The sequence below is a fragment of the Bombina bombina genome, chromosome 1, assembly GCF_027579735.1.
Source record: "Bombina bombina isolate aBomBom1 chromosome 1, aBomBom1.pri, whole genome shotgun sequence".
In the NCBI taxonomy this organism is placed as follows: domain Eukaryota; kingdom Metazoa; phylum Chordata; class Amphibia; order Anura; family Bombinatoridae; genus Bombina; species Bombina bombina.
In genome coordinates this window covers 839,334,929-839,350,934 of record NC_069499.1, presented here as the reverse complement: position 1 = coordinate 839,350,934, position 16,006 = coordinate 839,334,929, and the positions used below count along the sequence as shown (strand labels likewise).

The following is a 16,006-nucleotide window of genomic DNA, read 5'->3' as shown; positions in this document are numbered from 1 at the left end:
ACCATTCCCGATGCTTCCTCGTTTGATTGCCAAGATCAAACAGGAGAGAGCTTCGGTGATTCTGATAGCGCCTGCGTGGCCACGCAGGACCTGGTATGCAGACCTAGTGGACATGTCGTCCTCTCCACCGTGGTCTCTGCCTCTGAGACAGGACCTTCTAATTCAGGGTCCTTTCAAACATCCAAATCTAATTTCTCTGAGGCTGACTGCATGGAGATTGAACGCTTGATTCTATCAAAGCGTGGCTTCTCGGAGTCGGTTATTGATACCTTAATACAGGCTAGGAAGCCTGTTACCAGAAAAATTTACCATAAGATATGGCGTAAATATTTACATTGGTGCGAATCCAAGAGTTACTCATGGAGTAAGGTTAGGATTCCTAGGATATTGTCCTTTCTACAAGAGGGTTTAGAAAAGGGCTTATCTACTAGTTCGTTAAAGGGACAGATTTCTGCTCTGTCTATTCTTCTACACAAACGTCTGGCTGAAGTTCCAGACGTTCAGGCTTTCTGTCAGGCTTTAACTAGGATTAAGCCTGTGTTTAAGTCTGTTGCTCCGCCGTGGAGCTTAAACTTAGTTCTTAATGTTCTTCAAGGCGTTCCATTTGAACCCCTTCATTCCATTGATATCAAGCTGTTATCCTGGAAAGTTCTGATTTTGATGGCTATTTCCTCGGCTCGAAGAGTCTCTGAGTTATCTGCCTTACATTGTGATTCTCCTTATCTGATTTTTCATTCAGACAAGGTAGTCCTGCGTACTAAACCTGGGTTCTTACCTAAGGTAGTTACTAACAGGAATATCAATCAAGAGATTGTTGTTCCATCTCTGTGTCCTAACCCTTATTCAAAGAAGGAACGACTTTTGCATAATCTGGACGTAGTCCGTGCCCTGAAATTCTATTTGCAGGCAACTAAGGATTTTCGTCAAACTTCTTCCCTGTTTGTCGTTTTCTCTGGACAGAGAAGAGGTCAAAAGGCTTCGGCTACCTCTCTCTCTTTTTGGCTTCGTAGCATAATACGCTTAGCCTATGAGACTGCTGGACAGCAGCCTCCTGAAAGGATTACAGCTCATTCTACTAGAGCTGTGGCTTCCACCTGGGCCTTTAAAAATGAGGCCTCTGTTGAACAGATTTGCAAGGCTGCGACTTGGTCTTCGCTTCACACTTTTTCAAAATTTTACAAATTTGACACTTTTGCTTCGTCGGAGGCTATTTTTGGGAGAAAGGTACTTCAGGCAGTGGTTCCTTCTGTTTAATGTTCCTGCCTTGTCCCTCCCTTCATCAGTGTACTTTAGCTTTGGTATTGGTATTCCATAAGTAATGGATGGCCCGTGGACTGACTAAACTTAACAGGAGAAAACATAATTTATGCTTACCTGATAAATTCCTTTCTCCTGTAGTGTAGTCAGTCCACGGCCCGCCCTGTTTTTACGGCAGGTCTAAATTTTAATTAAACTCCAGTCACCACTGTACCCTATAGTTCCTCCTTTCTCGTCTGCTTTGGTCGAATGACTGAGTTTGATAGGTGAGGGGAGGAGCTATATAGCAGCTCTGCTGGGTAATTCTCTTGCAGTTTCCTGTTAGGAAGAGATATATTCCATAAGTAATGGATGACCCGTGGACTGACTACACTACAGGAGAAAGGAATTTATCAGGTAAGCATAAATTATGTTTTTCTCTTGTTAAGTGTAGTCAGTCCACGGGTTATCCATTACTTATGGAATATATCTCTTCCTAACAGGAAGCTGCAAGTGGATCACCCAGCAGAGCTGCTATATAGCTCCTCCCCTCACATGTCATATTCAGTCATTCTCTTGCAGCCTAACTAGATAGGTCGCTGTGAGAGGTCTGTGGTGTTTTTTAACTTAGTTTATTTCTACAATCAAAAGTTTGTTATTTTAAATGGCACCGGAGTGTGCTGTTTATTCTCAGGCAGCATTAGAAGAAGAATCTGCCTGCGTTTTCTATGATCTTAGCAGACGTAACTAAGATCCACTGGCTGTTCTCATCTGAGGAGTGAGGTAACTTCAGAGAAGGGGAATAGCATGCAGGGCCCCCCTGCAAACGAGGTATGTGCAGTAAATTATTTTTCTGAGTAATGGAATTGACTGAGGAAATACTGCTGATACCAATGTAAAGTAAGTTCAGCCTTAAATGCAGTGATAGCGACTGGTATTAGGCTGATGAGTGTGTGTACACTGAATGTATTTTTCTAAGGAATGGAATTGACTCTGAAAATACTGTTAATACTGAAATAATGTATGAGCCTTAACTGCAGTAAAAGCGACTGGTAGCAGGCTTATTAATAACAATTCATAACTTTTCAAATGTATGTTTAAAACGTTTACTGGCATGTTAATCGTTTTTTGTGAGGTACTTGGTGATAAAACTTATTGGGGCATGATTTTTACCACATGGCCATCTTTGTTTTCTGCATAGAAACAGTTTTCTGAGCTTCCCCACTGTTGTAATATGAGTGGGAGGGGCCTATTTTAGCGCTTTTTTGCACAGTAAAAATTCAGTCACAATCTGTCTACTTCATCCTCCATGATCCAGATTGTCTCTAGAGAGCTCAGGGGTCTTCAAAATTCATTTTGAGGGAGGTAATCAGTCACAGCAGACCTGTGACAGTGTGTTTTGACTGTGAGAAAAACGTTATTTATTAAATTGTTAATCCGTTTTGGGGTATTAAGGGGTTAATCATCCATTTGCTGGTGGGTGCAATCCTTTGCTAACTTAATACATTTACTGTGAAAAATTGGTTGCTATAACTATTTTGGTTCATTGTTATTTCAACTGTGACAGCTTTTTGTGCTTCTTAAAGGCACAGTAGCGTTTTTTTATATTGCTTGTAAATTTATTTAGAAAAGTATTTCCAAGCTTGCTAGTCTCATTGCTAGTCTGTTTAAACATGTCTGACACAGATGAATCTCTTTGTTCACTATGTTTAAAGGCCAATGTGGAGCCCAATAGAAATTTATGTACTAATTGCATTGATGCTTCTTTAAATAAAAGTCAATCTTTACATGTAAAGAAATTATCACCAGACAACGAGGGGGAAGTTATGCCGACTAACTCTCCTCACGTGTCAGTACCTTCGCCTCCCGCTCAGGAGGTGCGTGATTTTGTGGCGCCAAGTACATCAGGGAGGCCCTTACAAATCACTTTGCAAGACATGGCTACTGTTATGACAGAAGTATTATCTAAATTGCCAGAATTAAGAGGCAAGCGCGATAGCTCTGGGTTAAGGACAGAGCGCGCGGATGAGTTAAGAGCCATGTCAGATACTGCGTCACAGTTTGCAGAACGTGAAGACGGAGAGCTTCATTCTGTGGGTGACGGATCTGATCCAGGGAGACTGGATTCAGAGATTTCTAATTTTAAATTTAAGCTTGAGAACCTCCGCATATTGCTAGGGGAGGTATTAGCGGCTCTGAATGATTGTAACACGGTTGCAATTCCAGAAAAATTATGTAGGTTGGATAGATACTATGCGGTACCGGTGTGTACTGACGTGTTTCCTATACCTAAAAGGCTTACAGAGATTATTAGCAAGGACTGGGATAGACCTGGTGTGCCCTTTTCCCCTACTCCCATATTTAGGAAAATGTTTCCTATAGACGCCACCACACGAGACTTATGGCAGACAGTCCCTAAGGTGGAGGGAGCAGTTTCTACTTTAGCTAAGCGTACCACTATCCCGGTGGAGGATAGTTGTGCCTTTTCAGATCCAATGGATAAGAAATTAGAGGGTTACCTTAAGAAAATGTTTGTTCAACAAGGTTTTATCTTACAGCCCCTTGCATGCATTGCGCCTGTCACTGCTGCGGCGGCATTCTGGTTTGAGTCTCTGGAAGAGGCCATTCGCACAGCTCCATTGGATGAAATTATGAACAAGCTTAAAGCACTTAAGCTAGCTAACGCACTTGTTTCTGATGCCGTCGTACATTTAACCAAACTTACGGCTAAGAACTCCGGATTCGCCATCCAAGCGCGCAGAGCGCTATGGCTTAAATCCTGGTCAACTGACGTGACTTCTAAATCTAAATTGCTTAATATTCCTTTCAAAGGGCAGACCTTATTCGGGCCCGGCTTGAAAGAAATTATAGCTGACATTACGGGAGGTAAGGGCCATGCTCTACCTCAGGACAGGGCCAAATCAAAGGCCAAACAGTCTAATTTTCGTGCCTTTCGTAACTTCAAGGCTGGAGCAGCATCAACTTCCTCTGCTCCAAAACAGGAAGGAGCTGTTGCTCGTTACAGGCAGGGCTGGAAAGTTAACCAGTCCTGGAACAAGGGCAAGCAGGCCAAGAAACCTGCTGCTGCCCCCAAGACGGCATGAAGAGAGGGCCCCCTATCCGGAAACGGATCTAGTGGGGGGCAGACTTTCTCTCTTCGCCCAGGCTTGGGCAAGAGATGTCCAGGATCCCTGGGCGTTGGAGATCATATCTCAGGGATATCTCCTGGACTTCAAAACTTCTCCTCCACGAGGGAGATTTCATCTTTCAAGGTTATCAGCAAACCAAATAAAGAAAGAGGCATTTCTACGCTGTGTACAAGACCTTTTACTAATGGGGGTGATCCACCCAGTTCCGCGGACGGAACACGGGCAGGGATTCTATTCAAATCTATTTGTGGTTCCCAAGAAAGAGGGAACCTTCAGACCAATCTTGGACTTAAAAAATCCTAAACAAATTTCTAAGAGTTCCATCGTTCAAAATGGAAACTATTCGAACCATCCTTCCCATGATCCAAGAGGGTCAGTACATGACCACAGTGGACTTAAAGGATGCCTACCTTCACATACCGATTCACAAGGATCATTATCGGTACCTAAGATCTGCTTTCCTAGACAGGCATTACCAGTTTGTAGCTCTTCCCTTCGGATTAGCTACGGCTCCAAGAATCTTTACAAAAATTCTGGGCTCCCTTCTGGCGGTACTAAGACCGCGAGGCATAGCGGTGACGCCGTACCTAGACGACATTCTGATACAAGCGTCAAGTTTTCAAACTGCCAAGTCTCATACAGAGATAGTTCTGGCATTTCTGAGGTCGCATGGGTGGAAGGTGAACGTGGAAAAGAGTTCTCTATTACCACTTACAAGAGTTCCCTTTCTAGGGACTCTTATAGATTCTGTAGAGATGAAAATTTACCTGACAGAGGCCAGGTTATCAAAACTTCTAAATGCTTGCCGTGTCCTTCATTCCATTCCACACCCGTCAGTAGCTCAGTGCATGGAAGTAATCGGCTTAATGGTAGCGGCAATGGACATAGTACCATTTGCGCGCCTGCATCTCAGACCGCTGCAATTGTGCATGCTAAGTCAGTGGAACGGGGATTACTCAGATTTGTCCCCCCTACTAAGTCTGGATCAAGAGACCAGAGATTCTCTTCTATGGTGGCTCTCTCGGCCACATCTGTCCAAGGGGATGACCTTTCGCAGGCCAGATTGGACGATTGTAACAGCAGACGCCAGCCTTCTAGGCTGGGGCGCAGTCTGGAACTCCCTGAAAGCTCAGGGATTATGGACTCAGGAGGAGAAACTCCTCCCAATAAATATTCTGGAAATTAAGAGCAATATTCAATACTCTCCTAGCTTGGCCTCAGTTAGCAACTCTGAGGTTCATCAGATTTCAGTCGGAAAACATCACGACTGTGGCTTACATCAACCATCAAGGGGGAACCAGAAGTTCCCTAGCGATGTTGGAAGTCTCAAAGATAATTCGCTGGGCAGAGTCTCACTCTTGCCACCTGTCAGCGATTTACATCCCAGGCGTAGAGAACTGGGAGGCGGATTTTCTAAGTCGCCAGACTTTTCATCCGGGGGAGTGGGAACTTCATCCGGAGGTCTTTGCTCAACTGATTCATCGTTGGGGCAAACCAGATCTGGATCTCATGGCGTCTCGCCAGAACGCCAAGCTTCCTTGTTACGGATCCAGGTCCAGGGACCCGGGAGCGGTGCTGATAGATGCTCTGACAGCTCCTTGGGTCTTCAACATGGCTTATGTGTTTCCACCATTCCCGATGCTTCCTTGTTTGATTGCCAAGATCAAACAGGAGAGAGCTTCAGGACCTGGTATGCAGACCTAGTGGACATGTCGTCCTGTCCACCGTGGTCTCTGCCTCTAAGACAGGACCTTCTAATTCAGGGTCCTTTCAAACATCCAAATCTAATTTCTCTGAGGCTGACTGCATGGAGATTGAACGCTTGATTCTATCAAAGCGTGGCTTCTCGGAGTCGGTTATTGATACCTTAATACAGGCTAGGAAGCCTGTTACCAGAAAAATTTACCATAAGATATGGCGTAAATATTTATATTGGTGCGAATCCAAGAGTTACTCATGGAGTAAGGTTAGGATTCCTAGGATATTGTCCTTTCTACAAGAGGGTTTAACTAGGATTAAGCCTGTGTTTAAGACTGTTGCTCCGCCGTGGAGCTTAAACTTAGTTCTTAATGTTCTTCAAGGCGTTCCATTTGAACCCCTTCATTCCATTGATATCAAGCTGTTATACTGGAAGGTTTTGTTTTTGATGGCTATTTCCTCGGCTCGAAGAGTCTCTGAGTTATCTGCCTTACATTGTGATTCTCCTTATCTGATTTTTCATTCAGACAAGGTAGTTCTGCGTACTAAACCTGGGTTCTTACCTAAGGTAGTTACTAACAGGAATATCAATCAAGAGATTGTTGTTCCATCACTGTGTCCTAACCCTTCTTCAAAGAAGGAACGACTTTTGCATAATTTGGACGTAGTCCGTGCCCTGAAGTTCTATTTGCAGGCAACTAAAGATTTTCGTCAAACTTCTTCCCTGTTTGTCGTTTACTCTGGACAGAGAAGAGGTCAAAGGGCTTCGGCTGCCTCTCTCTCTTTTTGGCTTCGTAGCATAATACGTTTAGCCTATGAGACTGCTGGACAGCAGCCTCCTGAAAGGATTACAGCTCATTCTACTAGAGCTGTGGCTTCCACCTGGGCCTTTAAAAATGAGGCCTCTGTTGAACAGATTTGCAAGGCTGCGACTTGGTCTTCACTTCACACCTTTTCAAAATTTTAAAAATTTGACACTTTTGCTTCTTTGGAGGCTATTTTTGGGAGAAAGGTACTTCAGGCAGTGGTTCCTTCTGTTTAATGTTCCTGCCTTGTCCCTCCCTTCATCCGTGTACTTTAGCTTTGGTATTGGTATTCCATAAGTAATGGATGACCCGTGGACTGACTACACTTAACAAGAGAAAACATAATTTATGCTTACCTGATAAATTTATTTCTCTTGTAGTGTAGTCAGTCCACGGCCCGCCCTGTCTTTAAGGCAGACCTAAATTTTAATTAAACTCCAGTCACCACTGCACCCTATGGTTTCTCCTTTCTCGTCTGCTTTGGTCGAATGACTGAATATGACATGTGAGGGGAGGAGCTATATAGCAGCTCTGCTGGGTGATCCTCTTGCAGCTTCCTGTTAGGAAGAGATATATTCTATAAGTAATGGATGACCCGTGGACTGACTACACTACAAGAGAAATAAATTTATCAGGTAAGCATAAATTATGTTTTTATCTAAAACATGAGAAGGGCACTTACATAGAAACCTTCAAAAAATTAGTTCTGGATGACATAAACAATATTACTCAACAAAACAAAATCAAACACAATATCACACTGAAACAAAAAAAATCTAATCGAAGAACTGCAGCAAAATAATGATATAATTATAAAGCCCGCAGACAATGGAGGGGGGATAGTCATCCTAGATAAAGACACGTATAAAGAAATGATACAGAAACTAATACAAGACGAAAACACGTACAAAAAATGACGCTGCAACCCAACAGTAGTATATAAAGTTTTTCTTAAATACCTCTTGGAAAAAGCAAAAACTATAGGCATTTTGAATGAAAAAGAGTACAACTACCTGTTTCCAGACTATCCCATCACCCCAGTTTTATATGCCTTAACAAAAATACATAAATCTCTCACGAATCCACCAGGTAGACCCATCATTTCTGGTATAGACTCCCTAACATCTAATCTATCAGCATATATTGACATATACCTCCAAAATTATGTTACCACCCTAGACTCCTATCTAAGAGATTCAACAAATATACTGATACTAATAGAGGATCTAGAATGGAAAAAAGACTACATACTGGTAACTTGCGATTGCCAGGCATTGTATACCTCCATTAGACATAAAGATGGTATAGAAGCAGTAAATAATTTCTTAGAGAAAGATCCTAACAGGAAAAAAAGAACAACGTGAATTTTTACTGGATAGTATAGAATTCATCCTCACCCATAACTTTTTTCTTTTACAAAGGCTCTTACTATGAACAGATTTGCGGTACAGCTATGGGCACAAAATTTGCCCCTAGCTACGCTAATCTGTTCATGGGCCTATGGGAAACACAATTCATGTCTCAAAGTCCCTACAAAAACAACTTCATCATGTATAAAAGGTTAATAGACAATCTGTTTTTTATTTGGAATGGGTCGCCAGAAGATCTGAATAAATGTTTGGAACTCATGAATGACAACCAGCTAAATCTTTACTTTACAGCTGACATTAGCACAGAAAAAGTCATCTACCCTTGACCTAGAGATTACAGTAGAAAACAATGAACTACTAACCAAAACCTACTTCAAAGAAGTAGTCGCGAACAATTTTATACATGAGACCAGTGGCCACCTCCAAAGATGGAAACAAAATATTCCAAAAGGCCAATTTCTAAGAATGAAAAGAAATGGCAAAAAAGAAAGTGATTACGAAACTCGATCCAAAAAACTTAGACAAATTTATAGAAAGAGGATACCCGGAAGAAAAAATAGAACTAGAAAGAGCTACGGTCCAAGAAATAAACAGGAAAGACATACTGAAATACAAACCTAAGAATACAGCCAACATAAATAATAACACATAAAGTCTCTTTATCCCATTTATAACAGAATACAGCGAAGACAGAAGAAAAATAGAGAAGATCATTAAATCACACTGGAAGATACTGAAATCTGACCCACACTTAGGCCATATCCTCCCTACAAATCCCAAGTTCATATACAAAAAAGCTAAAAACTTAAAGAGCACACTAGCACCCACCCTAAAACAAAATAACACCAACTTAACAAGGGGAGTATTTAGGGAAAAACTACAAGGCTTTTATCCTTAAAGAAACAATAAGATGTACAGACACTAACATTATATATTTGATAACTTGCAAAAAATGTGAGAAACAATACATAGGAGAAACTGAAAGGATGATCAAAGAACAAATTAGGGAGCACATACTATCCATTGAAAATTCTGGCACAGAAAGAAACAAAGACCTCCCGGTGCCAAAACACTTCAGAACCTGCAACAATAGCAACCTGAAATACTTCAACTACACAGCGATACAAAAAATTATTCCTGATATAAGAGGTGGTAATCAGGCAAACAACCTTCTCAAAAAAGAAGCCAAATGGATATTTGAGATGCAAACCTTAAGACCTAAAGGTTTGAACATAGACTTCAGCCTAAATTGCTTTCTGAATTCCTGAAACCTCATCCAGCAAATAAATAAAAACTACCAACGTATTACCCTTTAAGAAATGTTTTGTGTATATATAGTTTCTTTCTCTTCCACTAAGACCTTACTGCATTGAAGCATGATGTGATCTGGAATTCCAATTTCTTTTTTGAAAAAACTAACGGCTAGATTTAGAGTTTGGCGTTAGCCGTCAAAACCAGCGTTAGAGGCTCCTAACGCTGGTTTTAGGCTACCGCTGGTATTTAGAGTCAGTCAGGAAAGGGTCTAATGCTCACTTTGCAGCCGCGACTTTTCCATACCGCAGATCCCCTTACGTCAATTGCGTATCCTATCTTTTCAATGGGATCTTCCTAACGCCGGTATTTAGAGTCGTGGCTGAAGTGAGCGTTAGAAATCTAACGACAAAACTCCAGCCGCAGAAAAAACCCAGGAGTTAAGAGCTTTCTGGGCTAACGCCGGTTCATAAAGCTCTTAACTACTGTGCTCTAAAGTACACTAACACCCATAAACTACCTATGTACCCCTAAACCGATGCCCCCCCACATCGCCGCCACTCTATTAAAATTTTTTAACCCCTAATCTGCCGACGGCACACCGCCGCCACCTACGTTATCCCTATGTACCCCTAATCTGCTGCCCCTAATACCGCCGACACCTACATAATATTTATTAACCCCTAATCTGCCGCCCCCGCTATCGCTGACACCTGCATATTTTTTTTAACCCCTAATCTGCCGCTCCGTACACCGCCGCAACCTACATTATACCTATGTACCCCTAATCTGCTGCCCCTAACACCGCCGACCCCTATATTATATTTATTAACCCCTAATCTGCCGACCGGACCACACCGCTACTATAATAAATGTATTAACCCCTAAAGCTAAGTCTAACCCTAACACCCCCCTAAGTTAAATATAATTTAAATCTAACGAAATAAATTAACTCTTATTAAATAAATTAACTCTTATTAAATAAATTATTCCTATTTAAAGCTAAATACTTACCTGTAAAATAAACCCTAATATAGCTACAATATAAATTATAATTATATTGTAGCTATTTTAGGATTAATATTTATTTTACAGGCAACTTTGTAATTATTTTAACCAGGTACAATAGCTATTAAATAGTTAATAACTATTTAATAGTTACCTAGTTAAAATAATTACAAAATTACCTGTAAAATAAATCCTAACCTAAGTTACAATTAAACCTAACACTACACTATCAATAAATTAATTAAATACAATACCTACAAATAAATACAATTAAATAAACTAACTAAGTTACAAAAAATAAAAAAATATTTACAAACATTAGAAAAATATTACAACAATTTTAAACTAATTACACCTACTCTAAGCCCCCTAATAAAATAACAAAGCCCCCCAAAATAAAAAAAATGCCCTACCCTATTCTAAAATTAAAATAGAAAAGCTCTTTTACCTTACCAGCCCTTAAAAGGGCCATTTGCGGGGCATGCCCCAAAGAATTCAGCTCTTTTGCCTGGAAAAAAAACATACAATACCCCCCCCCAACATTACAACCCACCACCCACATACCCCTAATCTAACCCAAACCCCCCTTAAATAAACCTAACACTAAGCCCCTGAAGATCTTCCTACCTTATCTTCACCACACCGGGTATCAGCGATCCGTCCAGGCTCCGATGTCTTGATCCAAGCCCAAGTGGGGGGCTGAAGACATCCATCCTCCGGCTGAAGTCTTGATCTAAGCGGGCAGAAGAGTTGATCCGGACCGGCAAACATCTTCATCCAAGCCGCATCTTCTATGTTCTTCCATCTGATGACGATCGGCTCCCTCTTGAAGACCTCCAGCGCGGATCCATCCATCTTCACCGACGACTTCCCGACGAATGAAGGTTCCTTTAAGGGACGTCATCCAAGATGGCGTCCCTCGAATTCCGATTGGCTGATAGGATTCTATCAGCCAATCAGAATCAAATTAAATCCGATTGGCTGATCCGATCAGCCAATCAGATTGAGCTCGCATTCTATTGGCTGATCGGAACAGCCAATCAAACAGCATTATAGGATTTAAAAGAACTCCGCTTCAAAAGGTGTAGGATATGCTTGAAAAAGGCTACACTTTCTAGCCAAAACGCGTTGCTTTACTACACCTTATACTTTTTATACACCTGACTTCAAGTCCAGAGGGATTGGACCATCTTTAATTCTTACCGCAAAACTCAAAAAGACAGCCAAAAGCCCCTGCAAGGATTCACACCGCAAGTGGCTTTTTAAATGTGACCTGACACCAGCAATACTCCGCAAGTATACGGCTTGAAGATACAGCCAACAGCGGTGAACCACATTTACAACGGACGGAGCCGATCACGGGAAGCCTGGGAAATAGGCGCGTGATTTGGGCTGAAACGAACACCAAGAAGAAAAATTTGGGAAGGAATTACTACCCCAAACCACCGAGTGCATCAAAGAAAGAATCATCAAAGGGACCATATACACCCGACAGTGAAACCTGGATTTAAAAGGTAAACATACACCACCAGCAAGAGAATATTGTGTAAAGAAGGTCCACAATCTATACACCTTTTTTGAACATACATGTAAGGAATACTAACAGCAAGTCTACCGGTAGACCGACATACTAATTAAGGTCATATCAAACTGTTATATGTTGACCGATATTACTAAAAAGACCAGACCACTTTTTTCATAGGTACTTTGAAAGGCGCCTCTGAAATCTCTTTTTAAGGAACACTGCTCCTTTATAGCGATAACGATACCTGTATCATATTGCAACTAAGTATCTATTGGCTAACTGTTCCATTGTTACGGTTTAATATTACTCACACAAGTACAACGATTTTGAAATATTCTGGTATTAGCTAACACTAACCTTCGAGTTTGCCTATAAATCTATGTATAAACTCTTGATGTAAAAACTTTTAATTTGCTCATTATGTAAAAACCTTGCACTTTTTCCCTGTATACAACGTAGATCGATTTTAATGGTTAGCCAACCAATGTTTTTCAGGACTGCTATATTTTAGAAACTTTGAATACTTCAGAAACCTTAAATTTTTTTTCTTAAATATTTGTCCTTTATTTTAAACTGTCAAACAGCAGCATTTTATATTTCTCAGTTTTTTACAAACAATAAATCATTTTTAAATATCTAACAATTTTTTGTTGCATGTTATCGTTATTATAAATCCTTCCTTATTGGGTATCAAGCTAGAAGCGCTCACGAGTCAAACCTTTGCCACAAATACCCACATCCTTTGAAGTTTAGAGATTACTTCTATTTAGACTCGAGTTTTACCCTATACAGCGCATAGTTTATAAACCTACCAAAAACAAACTAGTAAATCTTAGCAGCCAGCCCATTTTAGGTTCTGCGCCGTGGATAGCGCTTGCTTATTGGAGGCTTACATTTATCCACCAATAAGCAAGTATAACCCAGGTTTTCAACCAAAAATGGGCCGGCTCCTATGCATCACATTCCTGCTTTTTAAATAAAGATAGCAAGAGAATGAAGAAAAATTGATAATAGGAGTAAATTAGAAAGTTGCTTAAACGCTGTCGGCATTTATTGCACAAGCAGTTCTGGTGAACTGCTTGTGCAATGCCACCCCCTGCAGATTTGTGGCCAATCGTTTTCTCACCCATTAAACAGTTTCCAAGAATTCAATGCAAGATTATAAATCTGGACCTCTTGTCTCAGGGTCCTTTGCTTCACCACCAAATTAACACTTTTAGCTCTCATAGCCAAGTTTCTCCTCATCAACCTAGAGCAACATCCCCCTCATTACGTGCTCCATTCCCCTTTTGAGCCTATGCACCACAGAAACTACAATCTACTTACCTGATTTCAATAATATGGTTCTACTTAGAATATTTATTTCAGAAGGTGGTATTCACTACCCTGAACTAGGAGTTTGTTTTGCCATCCCTCTAATAACCAGGAAGCTCTTTTACACGCCCTAGATATAATCAAACTCTATATCAATACCTGAAGTCCATAGCTCTCTGGACCTGTAAATTATCCCTTTCCCTCTAGATTTGGTCAACCATCTATTTTCATGGCATCATAATTAATGGGAAAACCCTTTACCACTATTACTGCACATTCACTCTTTCATGGGGTCTTATGGGCAGCTTGTCATGAGGCCTCGCTCAAGCAGTTGTGTGAAGAGGCCACTTACCTTTTATACAGTTTTAATGCTTTGATATTATTGCTTTTGGAAGAAGGGTTTAGCAATCTGTTACTTTTTGTTAGCAGGCTATTCCTTTTTCTTCCATTTCATGGGCATTTATGGTCCCAAGATACACCCTCCCTTATGTTTGCACCACTATGCTTATAATATATTTTGGTTATCGTATATTATCTGCTTCATGTATTGTCACTGTTAAATCCCTTTCTTAATGTTCGGTGGGACATCTGATGAAGACCATTACTTTCTGGCTTGGTGCTACTGCTCAGCCTGTCTCTTCCTTTTCTGCTTTTCCACTTTTTTCCTTCACTTATCTAAATTTAAAACTGGAGAGAGTTGTGACTGGGAGCAGGAACAGTATTCAGTTGAACACTCTTCTCCAGTGCATATTAATCATCTGCTGTATGTTCTCTGGACATAGAGAAAATAATTTCATGGTACATTCAAAAATCTGATGCTTTCTGATTTTTTCCTTATAAAATTGTGCATGTTCTCTGCCCTTATACTACATAATTTATTTTCCATATTTGCAGCTTGCTGCCAGTTGGTGGAAATTCTGTTGAATATGCTGATCCTGATTTGCTGCTCCGTATCGTACAACTCTACAGGAGGATTCACAGGGATTTCTAACCTGGGAGGAATTTACTACTATCAGTTTGGGGGGGCATATAGTGGCTTTGATGGGGCCGATGGGGATAAGGCCCAGAAGCTGGATGTCCAGTTCTACCAGCTAAAGTTGCCCACCGTCACAGCCTCTATGGCTTTTGGGGGAGCTATCATGGCTTTCTGCTGCCTACTGGTTCTCCTTGGGGTGCTTCGAATTCCATGGCGATTTCCAGTTTGGCTCCTGGTGGAAAGCATACTAGATATTGTTATTGCTGTTGGATACATCCCTGCTCTATATTTCTACTTTCGCTATTTACAGGAAGCATACAATTCTCAAATATGTAAAGACAGAGAGACGCTGTATACTAGCAAAGGTTACAAGGGCTTCAGTTGTGCTCTGCATGGAGCAGATATTGCAGCTGCACTTTTTGCTTGCATGGCAATTATAGCATTTTGTATAAGTACCATCCTCGCCATCAAAGGTTTTCGAAAAGTTTGCCGTATGAAAAAGAAGCCAACTTGCATTCTTGAATTTTAGCTGGTACAAAGAGATACTTATTCCAGAATATGTAACATGTTCATTTATATACTTCTCATTAATGTGTATCTAGACCCTTGTAATATTCATTGTTGATCTTTTTGTTATATACTGCTTTTTAGTAAATGAAACTGACAATTTTTAATAAAGATATAACTTATGATATTGATTGTTTTCTTACCAAAAGTGAAGAAAAATATAATTTATTGTATAAATAAATATAATTTATGTGTAGCGAGAAAAGAAGGTAGGAAAAGAAAATAACAGCAATAAAAAGGAACAATCACAATAGAAATACTTGGGTGGGGGCTTGTGGACTCTCCCCACTATGAAATAAATTAATTTATTTGGTAAGCATAAATTATATTTTCTTTCATAAAGGTAGTGAGAGACCACGATCCATGTCTCCTGGGACTACCCAGACTGTGAAGTCTGCCCAGAAACAGCCACCTGAAGGACTTTCCTACTAAAAACTGCTTAAGAAGCAGCAAAACCTCAATGGTAGCATTTAGAAAAATTATGTAAGGAAGACCAACTCACTGCCTTGCAACTTTAAACAGCAGAGGCCTTTTTTTTTATTACTTTATTTATTAAGATCTCAAGCAAGGGTAGAATAATATCAAAAGTTTCACACAAAATTAGGTTTGTACAATTTACACAAGAGTAAAGATAAAATCAAAAAGAAAGAATGTTTAGAAGTTCCAAACTTCCCTACTTGAGCATTTTCTCCAACATTGGTGTGTCCGGTCCACGGCGTCATCCTTACTTGTGGGATATTCTCTTCCCCAACAGGAAATGGCAAAGAGTCCCAGCAAAGCTGGTCACATGATCCCTCCTAGGCTCCGCCCACCCCAGTCATTCTCTTTGCCGTTGCACAGGCAACATCTCCACGGAGATGGTTAAGAGTTTTTTGGTGTTTAAATGTAGTTTTATTCTTCTATCAAGTGTTTGTTATTTTAAAATAGTGCTGGTATGTACTATTTACTCTGAAACAGAAAAGGATGAAGATTTCTGTTTGTAAGAGGAAGATGATTTTAGCAGACAGTAACTAAAATCGATTGCTGTTTCCACACAGGACTGTTGAGATGAAGTAACTTCAGTTGGGGGAAACAGTTAGCAGACTTTTCTGCTTAAGGTATGACTA

General features: G+C 40.5%; 1 protein-coding gene across 1 annotated transcript in view; it reads left to right on the top strand.

Annotated features, from left to right (window-relative positions):
• Nucleotides 1–15,025, top strand: part of LOC128646043 (MARVEL domain-containing protein 3) — a 188,285-nt gene extending 173,260 nt beyond the window's left edge. The window contains exon 4 of the mRNA XM_053699459.1: nt 14,252–15,025. Within this exon, the coding sequence (XP_053555434.1) occupies nt 14,252–14,862 (611 nt within the window). The 3' untranslated portion in view covers nt 14,863–15,025. The remainder of the gene's footprint in view (nt 1–14,251) is intronic.
• The last annotated feature ends 981 nt before the right edge of the window (nt 15,026–16,006 follow it).